Source organism: Anabrus simplex, chromosome 10, assembly GCF_040414725.1.
Source record: "Anabrus simplex isolate iqAnaSimp1 chromosome 10, ASM4041472v1, whole genome shotgun sequence".
Lineage (NCBI taxonomy): Eukaryota > Metazoa > Arthropoda > Insecta > Orthoptera > Tettigoniidae > Anabrus > Anabrus simplex.
Window position 1 is genome coordinate 72,866,130 of NC_090274.1, and position 19,469 is coordinate 72,885,598.

Consider the following 19,469-nt stretch of genomic DNA (forward strand, 5'->3'; position numbering starts at 1 on the left):
GATACACTCGAAAAAAGTAAAAAAATAAACATTTAACCCTGGACATAATGTAGACGTTTTGCAAGTACGAATAATTGAAGAAACTCATTCCGTCTTCAGGCAGAGCTGCCGAAATTCGCTCTGTCTCATTCCAATGTTGTGGACACACTCTGCTTTATGATTTCCAAGGATTCTCTAAATAATACCATCCAAATGCGATGCTAAGATGGTCCCTAATGCAAGTTCACCGCCGATCGCTTTTCCAATACAGTAGGCTACTTCCTCAAATTACCGCAATGAAGGGATGTTAACATCATGATCCGTAAGTATCCTGTAGCTGTCCTTTCGTGAGATACATTTTCTTGAAAACCGCATGATCGAGGATTTAGCGTTGATGGAACTGAAATTTCTGGACGGTTGATCCAGGAAATCGATAAATCGAGCTGAGCTCAAGGTCGCAAATAACCGTAATTTTGGAAGTGTTAATGATATTTTTTGTCTTTCCAATTTGATTGTGATTAGTGACAGGCAGAATTGAATATAATGCATTTGACAACATTCGAAACCATATTCTTGAGTTCAACATAACCTTTAAAAGTCGACGTAGGCCTAATTTACGCGGTACAAGATTTTCATCAACTGACTGCAAACAGTATACCGGTGACCAAATTACAATGGAAGATAAGAAAAAAAAGGGATTTTGCCATCATGTTGGGCGCTTTTGTATCTAATGTGATTTATTTTATGAGTTTAGAGAATTAAAAACGACTTGTGTTCGATTGTTGTTTGGCTTGGCATTTCGAGATTTTTAAGTCGCATACCGGTAATTAATCTTTGAGCCAGCCCTGCGGTCTAACTTTCCTGCCTCTCACCTGTTGGGGCCAGGTTTGATTTCTGGCCAGGTCAGGCATTTTTACCTGGATATGAGGGCTGGTTCCAGGTTCACTTGGTTCTATGATTACCTTTAATTGAGGAGCTGTTTAATGGTGAGATGGCGACCCCGTTCTAGAGAGCCAGGAATAATGACCAAGAAGATTCGTCGCACTGACCATGCATCACCTCGTAATCTTGCATATTTAATTTTTGTGATGTTTAGCCAAATTGTTGATGGTTCATTCGTTCCCGGATTTTCCGTTTTCTCGTGTTGTAAGTTTTTTTCCATGGTCCCTCCAAAAACGGAGAATCGAGGTTCCACTGTATATTAAAGTTTATTCTTTTGTTAAAACCTTCAAGCAATCCATTAGATGTCTTAAAGTTTCATAATCTCATTTAGGGAGCTAAACTGGCTTTTACCGACACGTTTCATTTGGCTGCTTCCTCCTGACAGACAGGCGTCCTCGATCTTCTTGTGGTTTCTTACATTAAAAGTTGTCATAGGAATGTCTAACATCTGGGCAATTTACACACGTTTCATGTGTGTGGATTAGCATCCACTTTTGCGATAAATTTTAATTTTTCATCATTGGTAAACTGTCTATCTTTCTTCTTCTCCATAACTGGATGTCCTGCAAACCACTAGTCCTATGCTTAAGTACAATAGGCCTAATTCACTTACTAATTTAAAATTAAGCGCTACACGTCAGCAGTAAGAATAGTAGGCCTAATTGACGTACGTTACATAATTTTCTTCTTCTGTGTGCCCTGCCCAGTCTCCTGGATGTTGGCAATCAATGTGGAGAGTGCTTTTCTCTCTTCAGCAACACGGTACAGTTCTTTGGTGCTTTTTATGCCTGTCGAGTCTTTAATATTCTTAAGGCATGTTGTTCTCCTTCTGCCTACTCCTCGGCTCCCTTCAATTTTGCCTTTCAAAATTAGATGTAAAACTGCGTATTTTTCACCACGCAAAGCATGCCCTAACAAACTGTTTGGCAGTGTGGATAATTTTGCTGATAATTTCTAAATAATGACGTTTATTGATTTTCACTCAGGTATACACTTACTTTTGCTTGTGAGAATGGTGATATATATAAATAGCCTTGAGACCATAAAGCCATAAATCTGACCGGAGCCTACCTGATTCCTGCCCGCAATTAATGGAAGGAACAAAGGTCAATACGTTGGTAGTTGTCGCAAGAGAAAATCTCTCATAAACCTGTGACTGTAGGGGTTCTGGTGCCAGATGTCAGGCCTATTGTATTATATTAACAGATCTGTCAGTTTCAATACCTTGGGTGTAATATACTGTAGTTAAATATTTCCAATATGTGCAGATGCAGATAACCATTCGCTGATGCGGATATTGTTTTGTATATCCGTGCAGGGCTCTATACATCACGTAAGTTAGACACATGGGTTTGAAGTACAGACATTGGAAAATATTCTTCTCGTTACGAGCTGACAATACGACCTGAAATGAAATGAACTAATAAAAGTACAATTCATGTAATGTCATAACGATGACATACCGGCAAAGAAAGAAAACTGTCCAATACGAGAAAGGCCAGGCATCGAAGGAGGGACCCTGCTAGATTTCCCCAAACCATTCATATCCAATCCTGTATGAGTGACATGTCCATCCGCCCTTTTTCTTGAATACGAATGTGGATCATTCGCGGAATTTTTGCTTTAGGCATTGTTTTTTATTTCTGCCAACAGCTGTTACAGCAAGCATTGCAGTACATAGTTGTTTTTCGCTCCTGGTAGCGCGTACGATAACACTCGATGTTCCTTTCTTATCGATTGTTCGACTTTGTGGCAACTTGTGGAAACTTGCTGGTTTTTGGTCTGCGGCAAAATACATTCGGGACAAATATTTCATGTTTCCTATGGGAATCAACATCTATATCATCGTGAGACTTGTCGGTCACTTGAAATGCACTTCTTTGTTACCGCGGTAGCGCACATTGCATTCGGACACTGAATAGTTGCGGCCCGCAGCCCCATTCCTGTATTTTTCGGCGTAACTGATCACCGCGAGTTTGTGTGATGCAGTATTACTCAAATACTTGCTCACTGTGGACTAACAAACAATTTTGAGATCACAGAAACAGATCATGGAAACTGATTAGCATCTGACCTGGGGTTCCTATTTGGGGGATTAAATATTCCTTCACTTTACGCTTCTCAATCACAAAGCGTTGAAGATGGTTGAAACCATTAGTCATTTTTTGGCATAATGTTGTTCTTCATCGAAGAGAAAGTCCATTTCTCTTCATAAAATTAATCAAACCTCGGCCAACCTTCAAATCTTGGATACTGATTCCATGTGCAGCGGCTAGTTCTCATTCTTTAAAATATAGCATTTCGTGAGAAACGGCGTATCCAACGTTGTGTAACAAAATCATATATTTAAGCATATCCTCTACTTGTGGAAACTTGCTGCTTTTTGGTCTGCGGCAAAATACTTCGTGAGATTTGTCGGTCACTTGAAATGCATTTCTCTGTTACCGCGTTAGCGCACATTGCATTCAGACACTGAATACTTGCGGCCCGCAGCCCTATTCCCGTATGTTTTGGCGTAACTGATCACCGCGAGATTGTATGATGCAGTGTTACTCAAATACTTGCTCACTGTGGACTAACAAACAATTTTGAGATCACAGAATATCCCGTACCCGAAACACTCATAAAATATGTCACTAGTCACTTCTGGGCTGTTTCTCTCACTGAACTGTGCAGTGGGATTTTCTGCCGACTAATGATAATTATTACATGTAATATTACATGTAATAATAACAGCACGTTGCCCTTTATTTGGAATGTCCGCTTTTGCAATAGGAAGGCTGCTACTTGAGTACTTGACATCTTTATTTCGAAACGCATTGGTGCTGAGTGATAGATGTTCGAAGAAGTGGATGCATCAAATACCTGAACATTTCTTTTTCTCCACTTTGGACCCAAAAATATTGGGATGCGTAAATTATGCAAGGGCATTACTTACATAAGAGTTAGTAATTGATACACTAGAGGTAGCATTGGTGCCACCGTCTACGAGAGAATCACTGTAGCAAGCGGAGCCTGTTGAAATCACAGCTGTTTGGCAAAAACTCGCTCCACTGTACTCGTCAATGTAAATAGGGGCCTTTTAAGACTGTGTGGATATATGTAAGGTTTAAAATTCTTGCACGTAAATATTCTTAGATACTACATTATACTTGTGATGCTTCTCTCCAGTAAAAAAGAAAGCCCAAAAAGCATGAATACAGGACTAAATGCGTAATAAAAGAGGGCGGTGTTAAGGTGCAGTTAAGTAACATAAAATCAATTTACTGTTCTTATTAAGTCTTCTAACAACATATGTTTAGAAGGAGGGCTCGTATATTTTGCTATTTTTTGTGTGAATGACCAGGAATTTGGTATAATTCTGCCCAGTGACCAAAAATGTCCTGTCTCGTATGAAGTGGATGAGCGAGTTTTTAGGCCTAAAAATGGTTGGCGAGATTTTGGGATAAAGTAGACAAAATGTTATCATCGCTGGTTTAGACCCTAGATTTCTGAGCCCAAGTTGGCAGGTTTGAACCTGGCTCAGTCTGGTGATACTTGAAGGTGCTCAAATATGTCAGCCTCTTGTAGATAAATTTAGCGGCACATGAAAGAACTTCCCTGGGAAATAAACCAGACACCTCAGCGCCTCGGAAAACCGTGTAAGTAATTAGTGGAACGTAAAGCCAATATTATTATTATTATTATTATTATTATTATTATTATTATTATTATTATTATTGTAGACGTTTTCTAAATGTGATCACAAGTGGAAATGTGACATTCGGTTGTGGTTTGAGCCTATTGTGGAGTTTTTATTTAGCTTTTCCTGAAACGTATGATTTGCTTTAAGATTTTAACTTGTAAAATGATTTCCGTTATGGAAAGGGAGAGTGGTAAATTATATGATTGAAGAGAACTGAAAAAATACTTAACAATATTTTTTACAATTTGCTTTACATCGCACCAACACATATAGACCTTATGGCGATGATAGGATAGGAAAGGACTAGGAGTGGCAAGGAAGTGCCCGGTGTGAAAATGGGAAACCACAGAAACCATCTTCGGGGCTGCTGACAATGGGATTTGAACCCACTATTTCCGGAAAGCAAGCTTAGAACAGAGTGGCCCTAACCACATGGCCAACTTGTTGGTCAATAATTAATTATGCTTGTATATAGTCCTACATGACATTTAAAGGAATAATAATAATGACGAAAGTAAAGGACTCAACAGTTCACATGGTGTGGCACATATAAGGCCGATTGCAGAAACGATGATTAGTTTTAAGCCGTAGACATAGTCTACCTAAACAATGTCTAAATCGTTTACGATCTTCCATTGCATAAACAATGTTCAGTCGGTGTTTAACTAGACATCCCTTAAAGTTTCAATTTTGCTGTGAAAATGGAGACAGAAGTATCTTTCATGCGACTCTTTGCTTGTCGCAACCAATGAAATTCGTCGGTGCGCGCGCCGAACGCCAGTCAGGTGTTTATTCGCCTACACATTACCAAATACAGTAGAGACAATACATGACAATTACGGATTTCGCCTTGCTAAAATGGGAGACAATTCGACGGTGGCGCTAGTGACTTGACCTGAACAAATCGCGCTAAATTCAAATATCAATGGAAATGTATATACGGAAATGGATAAATAAATTACGTCTAGAAAGAAAGTGTTATTGAGATATTAACTTCGAAGTTGCTAAAGCAATTCTGGATAAATGAATGAAGAATTATTTAAAAGGTTATTATTCAAAGACTGAAATTAGACACAAAAACAAGATATGAAATGGGCTGCTGCGAAATGGCTTGATCTTTCATTTATGCATTACGTTTTTAGCTTTAGAATTCCTGCCTGAACTTTTACGGTTGGATATGTCTTTTTTCTCATTTAAAAACATTTTTTCATCACATTAAGACACTTGTCAATAAAAATATCAGCACATTCCTTACACACATGATGCAATGAATTAACAATTAAAATCTGGACAGTTTTCCTCTTAACATGAAGCCTACTAACAGAAAGAAAATCTATAAAATCCCGGCTTTAATCTGAGGAGAAGGATAAAAGAAAGAAAAGTATGAAAATGGTGTCGATAGTGATGCTTTGAGGAATATTTACGTACAATTAGAGTAAAAATGTAACATACCTTTGGCTCTATTGTCGAGGATTTCTAAAGTCGCTGGCCTGGAAATGATCTGAACAGATCATATAATTCTTATATAAGCATAACGTCCCTTCTTTCTTGTACATCTTATCCAATTCTTATATAAGCATAACGTCCCTTCTTTCTTGTACATCTTATTCAAATCGCTTCTGTGACATTTCAAAACCCACAGATCACACCTACAACAACACATCGGTATTGAAGGTTAACTGCTGCACTATAGAATAAAATATGCGTATTACATTTTATGCCAGTTAAAATATGGGTCGAGCAGGTCAGAAGATTATGAAGTACTATAAAAATCTCTGTCACTGGAAGAATATATATGCAAACACAATATTACTTACATGTTCTTGTCACAAGGGAACCTGAAGAACGACGGCGCATTTTTCTCTACTTCGTAATTACTGCAGCCAAACACAGCACATACCTTTCCCTTCATGTTGAGAGGAGATATCAAGGAATGACACACGGTACTATTTAATTATGTCAACTCACTGAAAACACATAAATAACACCAAAAACTTCACACAAAAATACACGTGCTCTTATGAGAGAATCAGTACTGTTCAGGTCTATCCGCTAGAGTGAGCTCCAATAGCTGTCCCTCGATATCTCGCTCAGTGTCGCGTATTAACTCTATTGTATTTGACATTACTCAAATATGGCTGAGCATGACTTGCCCACAGATAAAGAGTATCGCTTTCGGTGGAAATTAAATTTCATATTATTGACACTAAAGCGACACGCCACCGCACGGGGAAGTATAGCTTTCATTATAGCGTTGTTACAGTGAGTGTAATCTTACCATAAATACGGTAGCTTCGACGAAGGGAAGATGAAGCAATAGTAATGTGTAACCGAGTATGTTGTACGGGCCATGTAGATGTAGCTTGCATTCTGGAGATCGCAAGTCCTGAAGATTGTTTTCCGTAGTTTCCCTATTTTTACACCAGGCAAATACTAGGGCTGTTATTATGGCCACTGCTCTTCTTCCCCAGTCCTCTTTAAACGATAATCACCACCACTTGCCTTTTCCTATCTGATAGTTGCTGAAAACTTATACGATTATATATATAAAAATCCCATACAACCTACTTTTTAGTTTTCACTATTATGTGTGTGTACTTGGCAGTAAATATAAGTGAATCCCTCCCGGTTGATGTATGTGACAACCCTCAGACGATCGGGACACGTAGTAATTCTGATGTGTATGTAGTCAAAGTGACCTATAATTCCATGGAAATTACCCCATGTACACAATAATAAAATATATCGTTTGCCAAGAATTGTATTCAAGTTGAGTTACCGGACTGTCACTTTGTCAGTCTCAAGAAACAGGTGTCTCGTAAAGCGAAACCTTATTTTATGATTATCTCCCGTGCATGTAAAACGAATTGCTGCGATCTAGCAGTGGGCGACCCACAGAAAGGCCACATTTGAGGTTAAACAGTGCTCTCGGCAGTGTTTAACCCTTTCGCACTTAGCGCGCCGATCTATGGCCAAAACGCTCACGGCGCCGATACATCGGCTCTGTCTTATTTACGGATTTTGGTCATTTGCGTAGCTGTTAAATCGTAACAGTTGATCGTGATGGTATATTAAAGCGTCAAATTTGCGTTTAACTCAACAGATATATCCACCAGCCCTACAAAATATTTTTATTTTCGACAAATGAAATCTGTTGACCGTGAATGTTTATGTTGTATTTATTTGAAGTTGTTATTGCGTGGATCTGTTTTGATTGGCATATGAATACAAGAAGTTGATCTTGATGTGAGTTTTGTTTATAGTTTATTTCGTTTCTTTGGTATATCGTGTGTTCGATGTACTTCGTAAACTACAATTTTACTCCTTTTCATAACTTCATTGTTGCACGTGCTTGCGTCATCTTTTTATAGTAACGGCTAGGCCATATTCAAGGCCGAATGAGGCCGATATCCTTGAATTTTCAGATTATTTAGACGATAATAATGACCTTCTTTTGCCGAAAGTGATTCCCGTTATGTGGGAAGTGGCACGGTCGTAACTGCTCACCGTGCATCGGACCGCGAGGCCCTGACATCGATGACCGTTACATGTACACTGAATAACTTTTGTGCAATGCTTCATGAGTGAATTGCAGCACACACATCATATTGATATCAAATTATTCAGAATTAAATGTTCTTTCATTCACATCTAAGAGTAAATAAGGAAGACGCAACAATGTCTAATTTTTCTGTCATTGAAAACAATAATTTATTTTTAAAAATTTATTTTCGAAATTTAATAATTTTTTTTGGGCTTAACCAATAACAATACGTCCAAGGTATATTCATTTCTGAAATGCTCATAGTTTCCTGTATTAGTGTGATTAATTTTATTTTAATGTGTGTTAAACTCTTTACGTGTTGAATTTTTGTAATTTGCTTTGGAAAATCCCAAAATTTAGCTGAGTGTCTTTGAGCAAACAACTGCATATAGGCTGAGTGCCAAAGGGTTAAACATGACTGGTCGAACATCGGTTTTAGACAGTGTCTAAGTGATAAATTACGTCTCTGCAATGCGGCAGCCATGCTTAGGCATTGTTTAACCGTAGACATCGTCTAAATACTGTTTCTGCAATCGGCCCATAGTTTCTAAATTGTAAAATCTGGTAAGGTATGAATGGGGCTGCTACATGTATGGTACGAAGGGAAAGCAACAAACTGTATGTAAAGAAAATATATTCAATAGCTTTTGATAGATCTACTATAAATACACACAAAAAGTGAAAAACTGACTACAGTTCCAGGCTATCATGCACATCTTTTCTTATTTTCATTTTTGTACCTATTCGCTTTACGTCACACCGATACACATAGGTCTTACGATGACTATGGGACAGGAAAGGATTAGGAGTGGGAAGGAAACAACTGTGGCCTTAGTTAAGGTACAGCCCCAGCATTTGCCTAGTGTAAAAATTGGAAACCATCTTCAGGGCTACCGACAGTGGGGTTCAACCCACTATGTTCTGAATGCAAGCTGGCAGCTACGTGACCAAAAGCCTGCAGCCACTCGTTTGGTGTCATGCACATTGCCATTCAGTGAAAAGAAAATGTCATCCCTTATATTTCGTAAAACATCAATCTCAGTCTTCAAGGTAAGATCCAAAGAATCTCATTCACGCTGACAGGGGAATCAATCGCGGAGTCAGCCCGAGTAGACCAATTCATATGACAATAAATGTCGCGCAAAGAATTATTTTATATGCACGGAAATGAATTTCAAGGAAACATACCTGTGAAATGATATGCCATTGCCCTTTATGAACCTCTATTCAGCCATAAGCTGCACAGGAGTTTGGCATTTTCCTTCATAGAAGTATATACTTCAATTTATTGGGAAGCGCCAGTAGTGACAGTGCCAAACAATCCAGCTTTTGCCAAACAGCGCGCTCACTCAACTTCGCACACGGCTGCAGCGCCAGTGCTACCTCTAGTGTGTTATTTACTAACTCTGTGGTTAATTATGCGAGAAAATACAGTAGCTGTTCTCGCACTTCAGGCTCACAAACAAGGAAATGAAGAGGAAGTAATGATAATAGCCACTATGACTGAACAAGTATTGAGAGAGGGGTGGGAAAGAAAGATAACAGATGTAATCTTCAACTGTATTCTGAATGAAGACTTGTTGTCCTGTGTAATCTTGTGGAAAAAGAAAATTCTTGCATTCAGTATTTATCTTTAAATTATTTTCTTTGAGTATAAAATTTTCTTTGTGACTGAAATAAATTCTGTAGTGATTTTAAGAGAAGCCAATTTTCTTCTGTATGTTGAGCCGGCCATCTACCAGTCAGAGTGCCCGTTCCGGCTCTACTCTTGGTTCTACGAGCACAACTACCACTGGGAGCGTGACGACTACTGCCTCATCAGTTGTTACCACTGCTGCTTCTGCTGCAGCAACAACTACCACTGTTGCTTCCAGTACCGTAACTACTGCTACCACGCCAGCAGTGGAAGGTTCAAAGGCTACAACCAAAACCACTCCAGGTATTGCAGCTACTTACAAAATACATTTAGACGATAGATCCTCATAAAATGGGTGTTTCTGTTAAGTATGTACTGGGAAGGGAACGAAGTATGAAAAAGGATAGAAATATACGCAAAGGATTTTCAAGTCTTTATGGTGGCTGTGATCGTTAAAACATCAATCAAAGTCTTTAAGGCCTGGCTGGTATTGTTAGCCGATTCGAGTCCCGTTGGTAGAAAAAATGCCCTCATCATGTTGGCTGGGAGGGTAGGAGAGGTGGTAGTATACAATTCCTAATCACTAGATTGTATGTCGGAAGCCTGGGTTCAGTTCCAAACCTTCCCACAGTGCTCACTTGGAGTGGGGGCATATGACACTGTTGATGGTGATTTGTACATCAGATGGTGACGTCAGGCCTTGAGCAGACCCTTTGATGTTATTCGATAGCAGTTGGCTATATGTCATTCTACACATCACATTAATAAGAAATTAAAATTAAGGTCCACGTATTCAATACCATTTAATATGTCAAATTACTTATACAATGGGACCGGTTTTGACCCCATTATGGGTCATATTCAGCCATGGATAAAAACTGACGATACCGTATTTACGCGAATAATTCCCGCATATTTAAAAAAAATTGAGGCTCGAAATTGGGGTGTGTGTTTTATTTGAGTCAATGTTGGCATTTTTTTTTTCAAAATGAGCCTTCCTAAAGTTAGGGTGCGGGGATTATTCGGGATTATTTGCGTAAATACGGTATAAGTGCAAATGCAGTAAAATGAACAATTTAAAAATATTATGTACATATTAGAAATTGAATCGGTCGGAGCAAAAAGGCATTATATTAACCCTTTGGCATACAATTACTAGTGAAAGGAAATATTCCCTTACATACCATTTATTTTTCAGTCACTTAAACATAAATTTGACAAATCACAAACGTAAGAATAATAATACACAGAGCAAAGTGAGCTTTTAGTTCGTCAATAGTAACAGGAAACCAATGTTTTTATTCATAGGTTTTACTGGTTTCAAGGGAAGCAGATAAATTAGCAAGAAATGTAGAGGCATAGGCATCGGTTTCCTTTCTAACGTGATCCCAGAACTGTGGGGTTAGAAATTCATTCACTGCGTCCATTTCTTTTGGATTATTCCCAAACCTCCTCCTCACTACAGAGTGAATTTCAGAAACTGGTTTGCATGTTACAGAAACAGGCTTATTGTCAACAAGATCCCAATTCCAAGTATCATTACTAGAGTTCTCACCCGCTCTTGTTGCATTCTGGTTTGTGATTGGCCCTATCACCTCGGAACTGAAATTGGAATCACTTTTATCACTGTCAGTTGAAGAAGAAGTATTTTCACTCTCCAGAGAATCATTTCCACTTTCAACATCACTATTTTCGAGCCAGTTACGAATAGCCTCATCCATGCCGCGCTTGGATGCCACCATGATTGTGTACAACTAGCGGCAAACTGAGGTGCTTTTTATTTTCCGTATTTCAGCTCGGAGTTACTATTTACACAGAGAAAATAGCTTCAGGTATCATCCGACATCTATCGGGTAGGCTGCAAAACAAACAGAATAAATCTCTCTGACCAGCTAACCACAATAATGAACTTGTAAATGATCCGTGCACCAGGACGGAAGTGACCGTCAAAGATGTTACCACCTTACGATTGCAGGACGGAAAGTTCCGTCAAAGTATGGCAATGGGTTAAAATATGCCATTTTTATTTTTTTTCTCCCTAATTTGAGATTTAAGACTCAGAAGCATTGAATGGTGGAGAAAAGAATTATGTCAGGCCTCTCCTTAAAGTAGAAAGCGTTGTTTGCAACTTTGCATGCGGTGGAGAAAAGCATTATGTCATTGACAACTTACCTTTCATTTTTCTTTTAGTGTGGCAGCGCTAGTGTTTCCTGTACTCCAAACGACTTTCTTCTCTGAGACCCGGACATTACACTAACGAAAACAACTATGCTTCCTTTGTTCTTCTGAGGACTTTCTGGATCTCTGCTGCATCTTTCAAACAGTTCAGATATTTCAGTGACAAGACAAGAGTAGTAGAAGCTTCAGTTTTCATAGATTTTCCTGTGAAACATACATTCCTTCTAGGGAAACCTCATTAACAGCCTTTCCTGCAATGCTGCTAGACAAAGCCTTAGTGGAAAAGTGCCAATACAGACTAACAAAATACAGGATATTAAGGAACTAGTTAAATACGTGGAACCCCTGGCATTGAGTTTTTATGACGAATTTTTAAAATAGCCAACTACCCAGTGTGTGCTGAAAATCAAGACATTTAAAAAGGGCCAGGTTTTCTTGCATTACCTGTCAAACAGCCATGTTTAATTTGTTTCATTGTTTTATTTTATAATCCATTTTTTAGTAGTATTCCTTTCATTTAGTAAATCATTACTCATTTTTATTGTTAAATGTCATAGGAAGCCTTAAATTTTGAAGTAATGATGGTAGGTATAATAAAAATCTTCCGGGGTATTATGCCGTGGTCCACTCCTCATTCCTTCCAGACGTTTCGACTACTGTTGCGGTGGTCATCTTCTGTGACATCGTCTAGGTACTCTCTCCTGTTTTCCACTGGCGATTGCAGACTTAACACGCTCTCCCTCTCTCCTCCAATTCATTACTTTTATCCAATTTTATCTATAATTTATTCAGGTTAACTTCATGGACACCGCAATGAATTGCGAATTTATACCTGCCACAAATTAAGAATGTGTCAGTTTTAACCACATCTTCATGTGCCGTCCTGATAATGTCCAACAGCATTTCAGCACGATTTTAACAAGCACTACAGGAACATTTCATTTTATTTACATTGGTTGATGTGAAACACCATCTAGCAGTTCTGCGTCAGCTGGTGGTTATTTACAATGGCGTCCAGTGGCTTGCATATTGCTAACACCCCTCAAGTAGATTTGGCGATTGATGATCTCGCTACAGAATCAACTTTACCAGTTCCCGTTTTGCAATTGAAATTGTAATGATTGGTAGTGATGGAACTAACAATTCTATGAATATTAATACAAGAAAGAGTCTGGATGATGAACATACTCCAGATGCTAAGAATTTAGAGCCTAATTTATTTTTCAGATTTTACACATAGTTCATCCCAGATTTTAATGTTAATTATGTGTTTGTACATTAGTTTTTATGTCAATTGTGTGTTTGTATATTTGTTTAGTTATTACTATATTTCCTGGCATAATCGTTGCACTTTCTATACCAACATTTTCAAAAAAATAATAGGGTGCGACCATTATACGAAAATTTTTTAATACCACTATTTGTATTACTCAAAAAATTTATTTATAACTAAATTGTATTTGATACAAATTTAAGATGCGCGTAATACTCGTGTTTATACATCAAAATAATTAAAATAGTCTAAAACAAAATTCATAATTATTCGCAACAATTCGGCGAGCGTTTTTCCAACCTGAAAATAAAAATGAACATATTAAGTTAATTGTCATTAATTTGAATATAAAAGTTAAAATATTACACTTGCAAAAAATTATTGCTTTGTTGTGAAATACGGACTTATCGGTACACGATTTATTCCAAATCTTGTGTGTCGCTATTGCAGGTTTTGATATCTGATGCGCCGTCCTCACCGGAATTTCCTGGTGACATTGCCGATAAGCGATAACTTACAGCCTTATGGCCCGGTTTTATCAACACATGTTAGTACTTAACAAGGTGTTAAATCATTTTAAGATACGATTTAAGAAAATTTGTGTTTCATCAACAACTGTTAACGTTAACATATGTTAAACTGTGTATTAAAGTTAACATCACCCATTTCCCATGTTAAATGGCTAACATTAGCATTTAGCAACCTATTCCAAAATGACTGCTGTGAATCTCCCTTTAGATGCGGAATTGCTCTATTTAGATCTTTTACACAATAATCCTGATCGAAGAAGCGTTCAGCGACGTAATGACTATGAAAATTTGGCGGATGCAAAATTTCTTCATAGATATAGGTTACTATAATCTATCAGCTTCATTGTCCGTATTGATAAATTAAGAATGCAAGTATGAAGAATGAGATTTCCACCTAATCAATACTTTATTACAAACTGTTTAAGGTTATCTACATTAAAACAGTACCGGTTTCGACCTGTAAAAAGGTCATCATCAGCTGTTGGTGAACCTGCTTAATAGCGATTGTACATAAAACATTACTTTTTATTAAGCAGGTTCACCAACAGCTGATGATGACCTTTTTACAGGTCGAAACCGGTACTGTTTTAATGTAGATAACATTAAACAGTTTGTAATAAAGTATTGATTAGGTGGAAATCTCATTCTTCATACTTGCGTAGATATAGGTTATCGAAAATAGTCATTGCTAAGGCTGTTGACGAAATTCGAGTGATGTTGGAATATCCTACGAAGAGAAACCTCTCTCTCCAATGTTGCAAGTACTGATAATATTACTATTTTATGCTCACATAATGGTCGGAGACAATGCTGGGATTTCTAAAGCCACTGTTAGTAGAGTTGTTTGTCAAGTGTGTGCAGCAATAGCACCATGAGGAGGTATATAACCTTCCCTTCAGTAGAAGAGCGTCAGCAAATTATCCGTGACTTCTTTGAAATAAGCTGTTTTCCTGGTGTTTGTTCTAGGTGCAATAGATTGCACGCATGTAAGAATCCAATCACCGGGAGGCAGTTGGGCCAAAATATATCGTAATTGGAAGGGATATTTATCGGTTAATGTTCAAGTGATTAGTGAGCCTAATCTCCAAATCAGGGATATACTTGCTGGGTGGTCTGTTTCTGCACACGACAGTATGATATTTAATAACCCCCATATCGGAGCACAGTTTGAGGTGGGACAATAATATTAACGAAGTGATTTTGTTAGGTGACAGTGGATACCCGCTAAAAAAGTATCTGTTAACACCATTGAAACCCTCGCGGACTTTCTCCCACACCTTGTCCTTTTCTTTTATCGTCAAGCCATCTGTGCGCTTGCACTCAATTTCTATATATTTACTAATTCAATTAACAACTCTTTTTCGAAGAAGGAAAAATTAGAACTACGATTCCGTTTCACTTCACGCGCCATATTTTACAGCTGTGCTCAAACAAAAGCACATCAAAGCGCGCTGTAAAACAGCATGTTCGTACCACTGCCTCCTTGATTCGCACCAGTTCGCAATACTGGGAGAGTTAACAGTCAATTAGTTAACATTTCACAAGAAAAGTTTGATGAAACACAAGAAACCTAACAAGATGTTAAATTTTTAACTCCGTATTAACTAACTACTTGTTATTATATATTTAACATGTGTTGATGAAACCGGGCTTACGTATTTCAAATGAGAACTCATAAAATGTAGGTGGTGAATAAATTGTACACTGTCTCGCGACCACGTTGTCAAACTGCTGATAGCCTACCTGTAAGCCATGCGTTGTACCAGTATTATTTATTTATACATTGTGCAACATCTCGCAAATGTGACTGTGTTGCCAAATTGCGCATTCATGTGCAACTTACATTGCAGTTCCATTTACCTTTTAACCAGATTGGTGAACAAAATTTGGACTGCAACGATTATGCGATTAAATGTTTAGTCCAATTTTTGTACTGAAAATAAAGGTGGCAACGATTATGCCGGGAAATACGGTAGATGTATTACATTAAGGCTGAAGATGGCCGGCCAAGGCCGAAACTAGTTCCTAGTTTAGTAATGTAATTCAATAATATTGCATATTATAGTATTGAAAAAGGTGGACCATTATGACATTAATTTAATAAATAATAATAATAATAATAAAATAAAAAACATTGCTGACTGAATTGGATATTTTACAAGATTTTGATTACTGTAGTGACTTTAGTGAAATTAATAGTGAAAATGATTCTGAGGCCAGTAAAAATCTAGGCGAGGCTAGAGGAACTAGGGTAATTTGTCAGATGATGATACAGACAACTGAGGAAGTGTGCTGTATGTGTGACAACAGTCCAGACATTGGTATCCAGGATCTAATGTGGGAATCCATGAACTTCTTCAAAGCAAGGAAGAAAGCCCAGGAAGAGGAAATAGAATTGGAATAAGCTGCAAGGAAAAGGTGAAAGTTTTCCTTTTCCCCTATTGTGACATAAAGTGTTCTAGAAGTGCTAATTACATACCGATTTTCTTGAAACTTTCAGCGTTATTTCAGCATTGTATGGGGAAAATGTCGTGTATTTCTGATTATTTTTTTGTTATGATGACATTTATTTGTGCAATTTCACTTTGTGTTTTTAAGAAAACAAATTCTAACCAACAAAAAGTTTGTAGTTCCAATATTTTCAGTTTTTATATGTCTTTTTATTGCAAAATAACTATTTCTGATCAAAATGGTACATATATTGTTAGTCCCTGATAATATTTACCAATTGTATAAATTATGCCAACGGCCGTAGCTGTGTTGAAACACCGGAACCCGTGAGTTCTCCGAAGTTAAGCAACACTGGGCGTGGTCAAGATTTGGATGGGTTGCCACGCGCTGTTGGTGGGGGGTAAGGGAATGGAGGAGCGGAAAGGAACTGGCCACCCTACCGCACATAAACTCCGGCTCAGGCACACCTTTGCGGAGGTTCGGACCTGCCTTTGGGCAGAATACACCCTTACCCTTATAAAATATTTTCTAAACCACTACAGTTTCAGCATTAACACATGACACTACAGAATATAGTATTGGCACTTGTAGGGTTATAAGCTTGTTGTAGCAAAGCTTGCGGGCAACTCGTATAGTTAGTGGCAACAACTTGTTAGCTTGGGAAGTCTTTAAAATTTCTGTGATAGCTGGACATAAAGTGTGGTTTATGTTATATATATACACAGATTACATTATAACAACTTATTTTTCGTATAGCATCTTGCAGATGTAGATTCATCACGATGTGCTGCCATCTTGATTCTCACAGCAGTGTCCTAGATAGGAGCAAAGTCCCAGATAAGAGTGTAAATTGCCTCTCCAACTTCGGCATAGCTAAACTAGACAATATTCTCCCAGATTGCACATAAGTCGTAGTATGCGTTTTCAACCAAACTTCCATATAAATGTGCAAACTGCCGGATACATTTAAACCCCACTTTTATCTGGTTGTTGTAGTCATCATCATCATTTCCCTTTATCCAGTTGTAGCCGGGTAGGGGCAAATATGGTTCCTCTCCACTTTCTTCGGTCTTTCCACCACTCCTCCTCCAACACTGTGTCCCAGTCCAGGTTTCTTTCTATAATGCTGCGTTGGATGGTATCCTTCCATCTCAATCGTGGTCGTCCACGGCTTCTCCTTCCTTGGATTTGCATTTCCATCACCTTTTTTGGCATTCTTTCGTCGCTCATTCGCTTTATGTGCCCAAACCATCTTAGTCGGCTCTTCTCTATTCTATCATTCAATTTTTCCACTCCTATTTCTTCCCGGATTTTCTCATTCCTTATTTTGTCTCTTCTACTCTTCTGTATCATACTCCTCAAGAACCTCATTTCGGCTGCCTGTATTAGACTCTCATCCTTCTTTGTCATTGTCCAAGTTTCTGCTCCGTAAGGTGTTATGGGTATGTAATACATCTTGTACATAGTATCCTTTGCTTCCGTTGGCACATCTTTGTCCCATAACATGTTTCTTACACTATGATAGAAACAACTTCCAGCTTGAATCCTTTTACTAATCTCAGCATCGAGTCGAGCATTCTCCATTAATTCACTCCCCAGGTATTTAAACGTTTCCACTACTTCCAGGGGCTTGTCTGCAAGTCTAATCTGACCTTTCCCTTCTTTCTCCCCTCTAGTCATAACAAGAGTTTTACTCTTTTCTACACTTATTTTCAATCCACATTCTTCAATCTTCCCATTCACCACATTCAACTGTTCTTGAACCTTCCTGTCGTCTTCTCCCCAAATCACAATATCATCTGCAAATAACATCATGTTCATTTCTTTTCCTCCATATGCTGCTTTTGCTGTTCTCATGATATCATCCATTACTATTGTAAACAGGACTGGTGATAGAACACCTCCCTGTCTCAGCCCACTAGTTGTTTTGAACCAACTTGTCCTGCCAGCTTGTGTTTGCACGCAACTACAACATTCCGTATACAATGCCATGATCATTTTTATTAATCCCTGTCCAGTTCCTTTTTGCATTAGACTGTCCCAAACTTTCGTCCTGGGGACACTGTCATATGCCTTCGCAATATCAATGAATGTCATCACCATATCATTCCCGTACTCCCGATGCTTTTCCATTAGTTGTCTCATAATGAAAATCCTTCTTTGTCTTTTTCTTTGTTGTAGTACCGGCCCTAAATGTTTAGAGGAAAGGTTTTAGTTTCATAAAAATATTATAAAGTTGACGGAAGATATGAATTGTTTTCCAATTAAATGTGCAGAGTGAAACCACAATGCCTATTGGGCAACGTGCTAGTGCCAGCAGGAGATTTAAATGGGTTAAGGACCCCCTTCACTTTGTACAGCTGAGTAGTTTTATTGGGTGACATGTTGGAACTGTGCAGTTATCACAGTTAATTATGCATTGTTAACTGTCCAGTTCACTCTGTTTTGTTCACAGTTTCCTCAGTTGGTCTTGTGATACCTAGATGGCAAAATTCCAGTCTATGAAATGAAATGTGACCCTTAACTTTATTAAGGCTTAATTTTTTTAACTGTGGGAGTTTTAATTTCTACAAATGGAAGCAGTTTTCTTCTCAGTCTTGAGAGTCAATATATAACCTTTAAGTTTTCCAGTCTGTCAAAACTAATGCGAGATTAATAAACACTAGAAAATAGCTGAAAAAGAAGACAGATTACATGTTTTATTCTGCCAGGCTGAGTAGCTCAGACAGTAGAGCGCTGGCCTTCTGTGCCCAGTTTGGCAGGTTCGATCCTGGCTCAGTCCAGTTGTGTTTGAAGGGGCTTGAATACGTCAGCCTTGTGTCAGTAGATTTACTGTCATGTAAAAGAACTGCTGGACAAAATTCTGGCACCTCGGTGTCTCCGAAAGCCGTAAAAGTAGTTAGTGGGACGTTTGATTCCTTTCTAAAAGCCCAGTCAGTAGCTATATAGTGCCCGGAGAGAAATGCTGAAAACCTGCTCGGTGATGAAATTGTAAAAATTCAAAAATAAACATCTAACTCTGGACATCATGTAGATTTTTTACAAGTAGGAACACTCGATGAAACCTGTTCTGTCTTCAGGTTCAGCTATTGGAATGCACTCTGTTTCCCTTTCCATTGTTGTGGTCACTCTGCTTTATGGTTTTGTATGTTTCCCTAAATAATACCAGCTAAATGCGATGCGAAGATGGTCCCTTATGCAAGCTTATTGCCAGTCGCTTTCCCAGTTCAGTACTTGTTCTAATGACAGCA

At 38.3% G+C, this 19,469-nt stretch overlaps 1 protein-coding gene across 1 annotated transcript in view; it reads left to right on the plus strand.

Annotated features, from left to right (window-relative positions):
* Rpn13 (regulatory particle non-ATPase 13) overlaps positions 1-19,469 on the plus strand; it is a 65,700-nt gene that overhangs the window by 15,543 nt on the left and 30,688 nt on the right. The window contains exon 5 of the mRNA XM_067154978.2: positions 9,878-10,089. Within this exon, the coding sequence (XP_067011079.2) occupies positions 9,878-10,089 (212 nt within the window). The remainder of the gene's footprint in view (positions 1-9,877; positions 10,090-19,469) is intronic.